General features: G+C 48.9%; 1 protein-coding gene across 1 annotated transcript in view; it reads left to right on the forward strand.

Moving 5' to 3' along the window:
- The first annotated feature begins 917 nt into the window (after positions 1–917).
- LOC111092165 (vomeromodulin-like) overlaps positions 918–13,388 on the forward strand; it is a 35,936-nt gene continuing 23,465 nt past the window's right edge. The window contains exons 1-3 of the mRNA XM_038572002.1: positions 918–950; positions 2,125–2,192; positions 4,791–4,854. Coding sequence (XP_038427930.1) covers positions 4,852–4,854 — 3 coding nt within the window. The 5' untranslated portion in view covers positions 918–950; positions 2,125–2,192; positions 4,791–4,851. The remainder of the gene's footprint in view (positions 951–2,124; positions 2,193–4,790; positions 4,855–13,388) is intronic.

Genomic DNA, 13,388 nt, shown 5'->3' on the forward strand with positions numbered 1-13,388 from the left:
TCACCCTGCCCAGGGACCATGGCCAGGGTGCTAGCGTTATTACTCACTCTTGAACAGGTCCCTGACCATGCTAAGGCACACCTACTGAGGCAGACAGATGTGCACATGTGAGACAATAGTGAGCAGTGACTATGTGCCAGGCCCCTCCACCTATATCAACATAATCTGAGACACCTCATGCTTCATCCCATTTTCATATATGAGCAAACTGAGGCATGGCAAGATGAATTCAGTTGCCCAAGCTCACACTGCTCAGTAAACGGCAGAACCGGGATTTAAAGCCAGTCCTGGACTCCAGAATCCATGCTCAGTGCCCTCTCTCCAAAGGCTATTAGAATATGGCATCTGATGAACAAACGAGAGCAGCAGATAACAGTAGCATTACGAGCTGCTGGGCTCTATCCTAAGCACTCTACATGACTGAATTCATCCAATCCACATAACAACCTTATGGAGTAGGAAGGATTATCCTTATTTTACAAGTGTGAAAACAGAGAGGTAAAGCAACTTGTCTCAGGCCACACAGCCTACAAGTGGTGGAGTGGGGATTCTGGCTCCAAACTCTATGTCCTTTCTTGCTACACATGCCCAAGGACAGGAGAGTGTGATCTTACCTTAAAGGAGCTTAGAGAGGTTAAGTAAACTTTCCAAGGCCATGCAGCAAGTTGCAGCAGAGCTATAATACCACCTCGGAGACCCTGACACCTTAGATGATCCTGTTCGATTCCTCCAAGCTGGGAGTTAAGGAACTCCATCCTCTCATCTGTCTGCACCTTTTCTGCTTTAACTTCATTCAGACTCCTAATCAGTCCAGAGGAAATGTGAGACTGACCATCAGCACTCCCGACCCTCCCACTGTCCACATTGACGGCCACACCGCCACCATCACCCAGCCAGGCTCGCTGATGCTGCTGGCGCCTAGCAACACTTCCTCTGTCTCAGTTTCCTGGGTGAGTAAGCCTTGAAATTCTTTGTTCCTCAGAAAGGCCTGGGTCTACTTGGGGGCACCTCCAGGGCCAGCTGACTGAGGCAGCGGCGGACCTCACTGCCAGACCCCAGTGCCCTATCACCTGCTAATATTTGATCGGTCCACACCCAAATAGCTGTGCCTGTTGTCAGAACATTAGAATTGAGCACCTGCTCCCCTGAATTCGGCTTCCAGTGTTCCCCCAAGGACCTCCTCAGCAACTAAGGGGCTGGCCTCTGACAACCTCTGCTCAGTGCCTTGCAGGTACTTGTCAAGTCTTCTGACTGTCTTCCCTGGACATGGCTGCATTGGAAGCCCTTGTCCACAAACTGAGGAGAAAGATCAGAGAAAACAGTTCATAAGGGGCTCAGCATGTCTGTGTTCTCTACTCTATTTCTGGGGAAATACAGCTTCCTCCAAAGTCTCCACCTCTTTATTCTGAGCCCCCTTGGGATTCCCATTTCCCATTCCACAGACCTTAAAATTGGGGAGGTACCTCAGACAAGGAGGACCAGAGGGTTGCTCCACCACAGGTGAGCCCAGCAGCATCCAATGGATACATAGGACCTTGGGATCTTAGTTAGCATGACTCTGTGGTCAAGAAATTGGTCATCTCTGGAGCACCTACCTGGCTCAGTTGGAAAAGCATACAACTCTTGATCTCAGGGTTTTGAGTTCAAGCCCCATGTTGAGTGTAGAGATTACTTAAATAAGTAAATTAAAACTTTAAAAAAGAAGAAATCGGTCATCTCTGACTGGTAGTAAAAAGTCATATTTCTGGTCTACAAGGTGACTGTGTGAATTATGGAAGCCCATAGACAACCCCCTCAAAACCAGAGTCCTCTGGCTTCCATCAATAGTGATGCTATGGCCAAGTAGCTCATTGCAAAAAGTTTTCAATCCACTGGGCTGAGCCTCATACTCAGCCCCAGCCTTCCCTGGTTTCTGGGAGCACCAGCATCATCAGTGTCTCTCCCATGGTAATACCCACACAGGCATGATCTGAACACAGATGACCAGCAGTTGAGGTGGAGGGAAAGGACCACATGAGAGGGACCAGCCCTCTCACAAGCACTCATGGTGGCCAGGGTGAAGGGAATCCCTCTAGCTGGAATATAAACTCCTCTCCTGTTCTGATCTAATTTCAATTCCCACAGAATCTCCTTTCAAAGGCTGTATTTTCCTCAAGAAATCAGGAATTAAAACTCCAGTTCACGCCAAACAGGTAATGTTCTTCTGGTTTTGGATGTTCAGAAGAAATAAGAGGACTGACAGAGAGATGGGGGAGTAGGGGGCAGGAGTGTGGTCCGGGGTGCATTTCCATGCCCACTGTCAGCATGCAAGGAGTGGTGTATGAGGAGGGAGGAAAAAAAGGAGGGAGGGGGTGTTGTGTTGGAAGGTCACTGAGTGCTGCACCCTCAAGCAGCTGCCATGACCTGAAAGGGTGATGATCTCTTTTCTCTGGTAGCACTGCTGTCACCCTGGGCCCTTACCCTGCTGGCCTTGCAAAGCAGGTGAGTCTCCCCTTACCTCTGGCCTCTCTCCATGGTTCTGAAGGACCCGTCAGCAGGTCCCTGATTTAGGAAGGTGAAAGCTTCACTCTCTATCACTGATCTTACCTTGCCCTGGAGTCCCACACCCTATGGGGTCAGGGTAGCCTCCAGAACTTGTCCACTTCACTCTTTCATACACTTAACAAATACCTACTAGGTGCCCAGCCTTGTGTTAGGTATTTGGGATATGTCAGTGAACAAAGCAAAGGATTCTGTCCTCGTGGAACTCAAAATCTAGCAGGATAAGGTCAGATAATGAACAATACACACAGTAAGGTAAACGATATAGTATGGAATCAGGTGATAATGCTAGGAAAAGTAGAAGAGGGGCAGGGGATCAGGAGTGCAGGTGAAGGTAATACTTAAAAGGAAGATGGGGGGAAGGTCTCATTGAAAAGGTAAGTGTTTGGGATCCCTGGGTGGCGCAGCGGTTTGGCGCCTGCCTTTGGCCCAGGGCGCGATCCTGGAGACCAGGGATCGAATCCACGTCAGGCTCCCGGTGTATGGAGCCTGCTTCTCCCTCTACCTATGTCTCTGCCTCTCTTTCTCTCTCTCTCTCTCTCTCTCTCTGTGACTATCATAAATAAATTAAAAAGAAAAGGTAAGTGTTTGAGTGAAGACTGGAGGACTTGATGGGAGAGAGCTATGGGGTTATGGGGAAGAGGGGACCCAAGCCCCAAGGCAAGGGTGTGTCTGATGGTTCAGGGAACAGTGAGGGGGCCAGGATGGCTGGATCAGAGAGTGGGAGGGGAGGTCAGAGAGTGAACGTGGCCTACTGGGGTGGGGAGGGGGGCTGGATCTTCCTGAGTAAGATAAAAGTTAATGCAAGGTTCTGAGGACAGAAGTAGCAGACTGGAGAGGGCTGGAGCAGAGGCAGGAAGGCCACTGAGCAGGCTGGTAGAACAATGCAGAGGCTTGATGAGGCTTGGACAGGATGGTGGCAGGTGGCAGTGGGGTTGGGGGAGGAGTGGCCAGGTGCAAGACACATTCTGAACATAGAGCTGACAGGATTTCCTGCTGCATTGGATGTGGGGAAGAAGTGAGAGAGGTGTGCAGGATGATGGAACACCTCCTTCTCTACAAGTTGAATGCCTCCTTCGGGAGAACATTCAGTTTGCACCCCCTTTCTGGGTTTCCACGCCCATGGCCTCCCAGCATAGTGTCCTGAGCCACCTCAGCCATCTGCACCCCATGTGGCAGAGAGGAGTTTCTGCTTAGTGTGATGAGTCTGGTCCCTCCTCACCCTTGGGACACTGGCCCCACTTGTCAATGAGTCCACAGGTGGAACACACGGTCTCTTCCTTCAAGCACTGTTCTTGCTCCTACACTGAAAGTTTTTCACTGCCCCTGCCTGTCTGAGGGAGGCCCCCTAAAGTAACTCCCCTTTTGCCCCACCCTGGGGATATCCCACCATCCTCCACTTCCACAAGACTATGAACCTCATTCTCTAGGCTTTAATAGGAGAAGGCTGCAAGATGGAAAAACAACAAGATGAAAGGACTGAACAAGAACATGTTACTGGGAAATACTTCAAAATTATCAGCCCTGCTGTATGAGACCTTGCTCTGGCCTTACTTGCATAGGATCTCAGGCATGAAATGTCCTAAAGATTATCTTCCCAGGTCAATGTCCCTTCTAAGACATCATCAGAGGGCAGTCATCCAGACCAGGGCTGCTGTATATGGTTGCACAGGTCATGCACTGTACAAGCCACTGACATCATAGATAATACAGATACAAATATGTTTGTAACAGTCTCCCAGTACATGAGATAAGAATGTCTTTAAAAAGGGAAGTCTTTTTCCAATCTGTCCAAATGGGTTGGGGCAGCCCTGATCAACCTCTTGAAACTCTTAAACATCCCAGGTAACAGGAGGCTTGCTATCTCAATGAGAAAATTCCTGCCCCGTTACCAAACTGGTCTAAGCATTGGAGAGCTCCTCCTCGAACTGACACAAAGTTGGTCCCTGTGAAGCTCTGGTCCTGGGGTTTCCTCTGGCCCAACCTATTTGCTCTCCCCCTGGGCCATTCTACAGATATGAAGATAGCCCCTGTGACCTAGAGTGAGGGTAACTCTTTGTCAGGTCCCTCAACTTGCCCCAGGCCCTTCATTCTCCGGTCAGCTGGCTCCAATGCCCTTTATAAATGGAGCCCCCAGGACTATTTCTGATCTCCTTTGGGCACCTGTAGTGTGGAGGTGCCCAATTCCCATGATCAGAATCTGCCAACCCAGCAAAGTGACCTTCCTGTTCTTTTTTCATCTGTTGTAGGAAAAACGTTTGGAGGCCTTTCTCTTAGAGCTTCTGAACAGGATATTTTTGCCCCATCACAATGGTGAGCCCCCCATATTTCTCCCCATACCCATATACCATGCAGCTTGGAACAGCATTAACTGTGTCCAAAGCTCTGCGTGGACAGCTGGTTTCTGCCTTGTCCCCTAGAGTTGGTCAAGAACTGCCCACAGGCAAGGCAGATGGAGGCAGGGTAGACACTGAAATTTGGAGTGTGGCAGATAGCGGGGTGGGAAGGGCCCTTGTTCTTTGCCCAGTCAGCTTGTGCTGAGAGGAGCCCAGAAGTGGGATGCGTGGCCAGGAAGGCTTCTTAGGGGATTGGCATCTTGGAAAGTGAGAACAGGTAGGGGCCTTAGAGATGGTGGAGACCACAGTTCACAACTCCAGTGCTTTCAGGGTCCAGGGAGGTACCATTCCCAAAGGAAGCAGGTCAGGTGGGGCCGACAGCAAACATGCACTGCTGTAAGTGGGCAGCTAACACTCAGCTCAGTCAAACGTTGCCAATAGGGTAGATGTTTTGTATCTTAGACACTCTAAAGCTGAATTTTTTTGAGACATCACATCTATATTTAGCTATCAGCAACAAAACAGCACTGTCTTTGTTCCAGCTCCCTCAGAAGCAGATCCTGAGATAACAGACTGCAGGTAGATGTGAGGGAGATGACCCTAGGAAGTGGGAAGTGAGTTCTAAGGGAGTGTGGAGCCTAGTCAGGTTCCTCTGCTCCATAGAACTCACTGTTCTCCCTCCCCTGACACAGTCTATGCAACAATTGCCCACCTACTTACATGATTATTTGGTCAACGGCCATTACCTTAAACAAATGGTAAGCTGCCCAAGGGTGAGGACCCTGTCTGCTTTTCATTGTCTCCCCACACCCCGTCCAGTGCCTCCCATCCAGGAGACACTCCGGGAGTACATACAGGATAACCAGCTCAGACCTTACTCACCTTTGAGAAATCATCTGGCTCAGCTTCCTCCTTTTTCAAATGGGCTCACTGAAATTAAATGACTTATCCAAGGTCACACAGCAAGTCTGGCAGAGCTGAGCCCAGAACTGTGGCTTTTTTTCCCCCTTATAGGGGCATCTCTCTACACTCCAACTTGAAGACTCCTGTTAGGACTGCAGAGTGAGGCTAGAGATGCAGGCAGGAACTCAAATTCTGGTTGGGTTGAAGGGTTTGGCATCATTCTGTGGCCCTCAATAGCCAGGAAAAGTTCTGGGCATAAAATAAGTAAATCTGTGTTCAAGAAGGGGGACCAGTTGGAGGTGGTGAACAGTGGTGATGAAAGGCCCAGCAAGGCAGCCAGAAAAAGAGTGTAGGTAAGCAAGGATGCAACCTCACCTGGCCAGTGCCTACCACAAGCAGCTTATTCAATAAGTGTATCTTAGATCCTCGACCAAAGAGAGCTATGGTGAGAGTCAAGAGATAACCCAGGAGCTAGGTCTGGGTTCATGAAGCCTAGATAGTCTTGCAGGTTCTGAACACCCAGGCCAGTCGGTTGTACAATGTTAGAAGGTGCCATTCACACTGGGGTCCTGTCCAAGCTCCCCCACAAGGAAGAAAGGAGCAGGGCCAAAGCCACTGAAGGAAATATAGGAGAACTGCCTGTAAGAAGCAGCCTAAGAGTGAGAAAATTGGCAGGGAAGAGATTCACAGAAGCCTCTGATGCAGGCAGGGTCATCTGGTCCCAACACAGAGAAAGGATTGCAATGAGGAGGAGTTAGAAGGCTGGTGACAAGGCCTCTGCAAATCACAGGCCAGATGGGAGACCAGAGGCACCTGTCACTCTTCCTCCACCCTGCCTCTCACCTAACTGGGCTGGAATGACACAAAGGGCCAGCAAGGGGGTATGAGACCCTCCCCTGAGCCCAGAGTGATGGTGGGGAGCCTGGGGGGGGAGCGGTAAGGGCTGGTCAGTGCAAAATTTGGGGCAGGAGGGGCCCATACCAGGCCCTCAAAGTCAAATCTCAGAAATTCAGTTTGCCAAAAATCAACTGGCCAAATGGTTAATTCTTTGAAACTCAATTTACAAAATGACCAATTCTCCAAGTTTACCATTTACCAACTTACCAAAAATTTACTCTAAGGATTACCTTTCATATATTTGATAAATGAGTATATTGACTAATATTTTCTTTAATATATTTAATGGATATTTTCTTATTATATAACCAAGTTCCTAGTGTTTTAAGGCTGATTTTTCAGTTTATACTGACTTGTTCCTAATCTTTTTCTGAGACATTTTGTTTCTGCCAACATTCTAGCATTTTCAGGAGCACATTGTTTCAGTTGTTTTCCTCAATTAAATGAGAAGAATGAAATTCATTAATAGAATCCTAAGATGCTTTCAACAAACCGAACATTCCTTAAAATGCTGCTAAGAATATCTCCACAAGAATGTGTTCATAGTTACTGAAATTTTCCAAGAAGAAATTCCCTCAAGGCAGTTTTTTGGTTTTTTTTTTTTTTTTTTAAGATTTTATTTATTTATTCATGACAGACACAGAGAGAAAGAGGCAGAGACACAGGCAGAGGGAGAAGCAGGCTCCGTGCAGGGAACCCAACATGGGACTCAATCCCAGGTCTCCAGGATCACACCTTGGGCTGAAAGCGGTGCTAAACCACTGGGCCACTGGGGCTGCCCTCAAGGCAGCTTTTGAATAAATGAGTAGAGTAGCTGTTTAGAGACCTGATTTTCTGGAGTGAGGTTACCTGATAAGGGACAGTGTCCCCTGAGAAAGGGGAGGAGAAAGGGGCCATGCCAAGTCCCTTCTCTGCTCTGGACAGTGGAGCAGTCAGCCAGGGGCCAGCTGGCACGGCCCCACCCCACACTCATCAGGGCACTGAACTCTCCCCTACCCACACTTCTCACAGAGCTGCTCGGAGAACAAGACCTTCCGCTGCCCAACGTCAAGGGCATCTCCTTTGACCAGGCCCACGTGGAGCCCTCCAAGGTAAATGCTGAGAAAAAGAGCCTCCTGAGACACCCATGGGAGGTCAGAGCTCGAAGGGTCTTGGACCCCTACAGGTGCCTTGTCTTCATCCTGCAGGGGTAGAGGCTGAGTCTCAGGCAGAGGAGGCACTGCATGTGGCAAGCCCTTTACTTCCCTAGTCTCACCATCTCATAGCCCTCCTGGATGTGAGGAGGGCTCACATTTATAGATGAAGAAACTGAGGTTCCATGAGGCTCCATGAATCCCTCAGGGAGCCAGGCCACTGGCTCACTGAAAGCTTCAATGCCTCACACAGGAAGTTGTCACAATGAGCTCCATGAAGTTGATGTTATTATTTCTCCCATTTTACAAGGGAAGGAACTGATGCTCAGAGAGGCAGAGACATTTGCCCAGGGTTCCAATTGGGGTTTATCTAATTTTAAAGCCTTTACCCTTAGCCAGGACCACCCACTAACCCCCCGCCCCCAGAACAGGGCTCTTGCCTCTGGCACCTGCTTTCTGTGAACTATCAGAGGGTAGAAACCCAGGCTGGCACTAGGTTGGCTAAATGCCACAGAGGTAAGATGAAGCCTACAAGCAGAGGGCCAAGAAAACTAGCAGAGGAACCACAGAGGTGCCACCAAGGAAGAATGCCAGCTCTGAATCTGCCCCCAGAGTCACCTTGCCCCCTTGGCCTTCATTCCATCCCTCCATGAGGTTAATCTGAGAAGTAGATGGGGTTGGTGGAAAGACATGCCCTTCATGTCTTCATTTCCCACCTTAACGAGACTCCCACTTCAACAGCAGTGCTGAAGGGGCTCTAGGGTCAGGGCAGAGAGACAATCAGATGGAACCTCCTGGCTGTGACATCAGGCAAGCCACTGCCCCTCCCTCAGCCTGTTGTCCCTGTCTATAAAATGGAGATAAAGATAGACAGTGGAGGTGAGGGTTCCCCTCAGGGGCACAAGGAACTGCTAGGACCACTGATTTCACTCAGCCCTACTTTGACCCACCATCCCAGACCTAAAATTTGAGCTTCAGGATCCTCAGCTTATGCCTGGTTCCCAATCTTGATATTTGGGAGACACTAGAAACCTGCTTTCAAGAACCAGAAGTTACAGTGCCAGAGGCAGGAGAGAGCAGCAGCAGTTTGTCTCATAAAACCCCAGATCCTTGCCTGTGCTACTTCCCCACCCCATCCTCAGACCCCTACCCTATGCCCCACTCAACCAGGGATGACCCTGGCAGGGAGCGGTCAGCCCAAGATGAGCTACTACAGGTAATACAGGGGCTAGGGCTGCTCCAGGAATGATGCCACAACACCTGGCAAAGTGGGCCAGGAATGGCAGGGGTCCCTCTATAGTTCTGAATGCCAAAAATGGCCAAGTCAGAACACAGCTGCAGCAGCTCTCTCATAACCAGACCTACAGAGACAAGAGGAGACAGAGTGGGAGGACTCATAGGCTCACTCACTGATTCACTTCTAGGCTGCCTCGTACATTTGTGCCAGTTACGTATTACACAACTCCAAAATGCACCACTCATACTATGGTACAGAAACGACATCGCCTGGAGTTGGGCAGTGCACAAACTGCACATCCTTACATGGCCACCCTAATCACTCCCTCATTCATTCACTGTCACTAGTTCATTCTGTTAATACATATCACTGGCACTCTGTGCCTGGCCATGTGCCGAGTGATGCTAGGACAAAGATAGGAGTTAGACCCAGTCCCTGAAACCTTCAAGAGCTCCCCTTCTGGTGGAAAAACAGGTACAGAAACAGATAGATTCCAGTAGCATGGTTTGGGCATTGTGGGTGGGAGCACGTAGAGGCTCTAGCTGGATGAGAAACCTACCTCAGGGTGACCATGGCAGGATGAGCCCCAGTGCATCAGAAATAGTAGAGGACTCTTGATAGATAGGTTTTCAGGAAGAGCTCCAAGGATTGATCTGTTCCTTCCTTCACAGACATTCTCAAGATCCTTCTTCCCCTGCACTCTGTCCCCTTGTCCAGTCTGTCCCTGACCCTGCCTTCTTGCCAACAGGGGAAGCTGTACCCTTAGGACACATACAACCCTACTCAAGATGGCGAGCTGGGATAGCTGGTTTTGTGGGCAGCAAGGACAGAGAGGGCATGTCTACCTGTTTCTATCCACAGGGTTATGTGCTCCTGACCGTTCCAGAGGAATAGCCGGTTCTTACCGAAGGCCTGTCCCTCCCTCAGCCACAAGTGGTCTGGATCCTTGAGAGTCCAAGAATGGCCACAGTCACAGTGGAACATCTCAGTTGCAATAAGATGATTTCTGTTTAAGAGGGAGTCTGGGGGCAGCCCGGGTGGCTCAGTGGTTTAGCACCGCCTTCATCCCAGGGCCTGATCCTGGAGACCCAGGATCAAGTCCCACATCGGGCTCCCTGCATGGAGCCTGCTTCTCCTTCTGCCTGTGTCTCTGCCTCTCTCTCTCTCTCTCTCTCTGTGTGTGTCTCTCATGAATAAATAAATAATCTAAAAAAAAAAAAAGGGAGTCTGGTTCTGAGTTTGCTAGGGGACTCTGGGAGGTGGCAAAGCTACCCTGAAATGTTTAAAAGGAAGGGCTTTTCTCCTTAGTAGTTCTTGGGTGTCCTTGGCACCTCAGGGAGATATTCTGAATTCTGTCTTCAGCATCTCAGGGAAGGGAGGCTCCTCAGAAGACACAGGGAGAGCTTGAGCTTCAAGAGCTCAGGCCCAGGGACACCTGAGTGGCTCAGCAGTTGGTGTATCAAGGGCTGGGAGACATATTCACCGAGCAGAGTTGAATCCTAAACCCAGAATTTTCCCACCCATGTGTGAGCACACTGCCTAATGCATGGTAGATACATAGTAGGTACAAAATAACTGAATGGAGGCATCCTTAGGACCTTGAAGAAAGCCAAGGAAGCCTTGGCCTGCTCCTCAGCAGGAATGAGCTATCCAGGCATGAGAGGCCCTATCCTACCACGGAAGCTCTTCATTTCCCTCCCATGACTCTAACAGGTGCATCTCACTTTATAGTCTGCAGGCAGGGACAGCTGGTACCCCTTAGCTTCTTAGGATAACACTGAGTGGCACCTGATGGGGTGTGCAATTACCCCCATTGGCCCAGCAGGGTTGCCCACACCACCTTTGGTGCTGGAAGTCAACACACTAGATCCAAGGACCACCATCCTCCTCCTTCTACCCCAGAAGACCTCCCCTTGCCCCCACCTCCATCCCAGGCCTCTTAGCTCAGCTGGGGAGCAAATAGCCCAAAACACCTCTCTCATTCACCTGCCTTGGTGGCCTAAGGTCTTCCCCAATGGCATCACTCCTGAAGGTCTTTTTAAGGAAATATACTTTTTAAGAAGTAGTTTTCAAATGTTTTTCAAAGCTAATGATTCATTTCCTCAAATAAAAGCTTGCAAAGAAACCTGATTCATAAGGCAGATGACAAAGAGAGGCCCTGATTAGAATAATGCTGGGGGCTAGAGATCTGCTGCTCTAGCTCCACCTTCTAACCTGCAAAGCAGACGTGTCTGAGGAACCTCCATGCTCCATGGAGTTAAGGCAGTGAGCTACCCAGGAGGGAGGCCCCAGTGCACGAACCATCAAGAACCAAGGAGCAAAGTGCTAAGGAAAGTGAACAGAGGATGGAGGCGTTTTGACAGCTAGGATAGTAACCTAAAGAATAGAAGAAGGGGCACCTGGTTGGTTGACCATGCTCCTCCACTCTCGATCTCAGAGTGGTGAGTTCGAGCCCCATGTTGGGTGTAGAGATTACTTAAAGGAATCAACGGGGGGAAGTTCCTCAGAAGTAAGAAAGGAGCCTAGAAGGGAGGACACAGAAGGCTCTCACTCTTCCCCACTGGCAGCAAGGCACCCCTACTCCCCAGCTGAAGGCTCTGCCTCCTCCACACCTCGTCCAATACCAATTTCAATCCTGTTGCCCTACTTTGTAAATGACTCTCACATCCATCAGCAATACCACATGGACAAGGCACCCATTGTCTCTCACCTGGATTATAATATAGCAGCCAGAAAAGACTTTTCAAAACATAAGTCAAATCATATCACTCCCTGATGAAAACCCTCCAATGGCCTCCCATCCAACGCAGAAGAAAATCCACCGTCTTTACCACAGCCCCCAGCCTCTGCCTCTACTGGTCTCTAGTTGCCTCCCTGCCACCCCCTTGCCCTCCCTAGTCAGGCACACTGGCCTTGACTTGCTCCCCACGGGATTGATCCCTACTGCAAGGCTTGTGAAAGCCACTCCCTCTCCTTCTTTCCCTCACCCTGCGTGGGATAGTATCTTCTCATCCTTTAGATCAACTAAGAAATCACTTCATCTGGGGCAACTGAGTAGCTTGGTGGGTTAAGTGTCTGCCTTTGGCTCAGTTCATGATCCCAGAGTCCTGGGATTGAACCCCACTTTGGGCTCTCTGCCTGCTTCTCCCTGTCCCTCTACTTCTCCCTCTCCTGCTCCCCCTGCTCGTGCTCTCTGGCTCAAGCTCTCTCTCTCTCTCTCTCTCTCTCTCTTAAATAAATAAAATCTTTTTTTAAAAAAGATCACCTCAGGGATCCCTGGGTGGCGCAGCGGTTTGGCGCCTGCCTTTGGCCCGGGGCACGATCCTGGAGACCCGGGATCGAATCCCACGTCGGGCTCCCAGTGCATGGAGCCTGCTTCTCCCTCTGCCTGTGTCTCTGCCTCTCTCTCTCTCTCTCTGTGACTATCATAAATAAATAAAAGTTAAAAAAAAATAAAGTATCCCTCTTTAAAAAAAAAAAAAAAAAAAAAGATCACCTCATCTAAGAGGCCCTCCACTACTCGCATCTCAAACTTTCTTTCAAAACACTTAGCACAACTTGTCATTATTTTATTGAATGGTCTGCTTACTTCTTCTGTGTCTGTCTCTCTGACTACAAATTATGAGAGGAGAGACCATGGCTCATTGATGCATTCCTGGGCTTGGTACATAGTAGGTGCTTAATAAATATTTGACGAATACATGAATGGATAGATGAATGAAAGGAAGGATGTGTGGTAGACGGATGAACTCATCACCCCTAATTCAGGCCCTGCTTCCATCTGAGGACACACTACTGCTAGAAACCAGAGGGTAGGTAGGGCCAAGGACTCCAGATCTTCCATTTGTATAAAGATATATTCCAAGGAGAAATAATCCTTATCCATTTATTAGAGCAAAGAACTCTTTTACGTGATACCTTAAAGTAAACAAAACCTAGTTTGAGATGTTAGATGGAGTCAAACTGCTTTTCCTTCTAGCATAAACTTGTAATTCAGATATTTCACTAAATGATACTCACCTTCCCCCACAAGAAACCCAAATGCCTGAGGTTGACAAGAGCAAGCCAGATCTCACGCTGATCAGGAATCTTGAAGATATTCATTTTCTTTGAAGTGTCTATGATAAATTTTCACTTCTGGAGATTTTCTAAAGAAATCATCAAAGATTCAGAGAAACATTTAAGGGCAAGGCTGGTTGCCACAGCATTGGTTTTATGATGAAAATTTGGGAACAAGCTACATGTCCAACAAGAGAGGATTTATTTTTTTTTAAGATTTTATTTATTTATTCATGAGAGACACAGAGAGAAGAGGCAGAGACACAGGCAGAGAAGCAGGCT

Source organism: Canis lupus, chromosome 24, assembly GCF_011100685.1.
Source record: "Canis lupus familiaris isolate Mischka breed German Shepherd chromosome 24, alternate assembly UU_Cfam_GSD_1.0, whole genome shotgun sequence".
Lineage (NCBI taxonomy): Eukaryota > Metazoa > Chordata > Mammalia > Carnivora > Canidae > Canis > Canis lupus.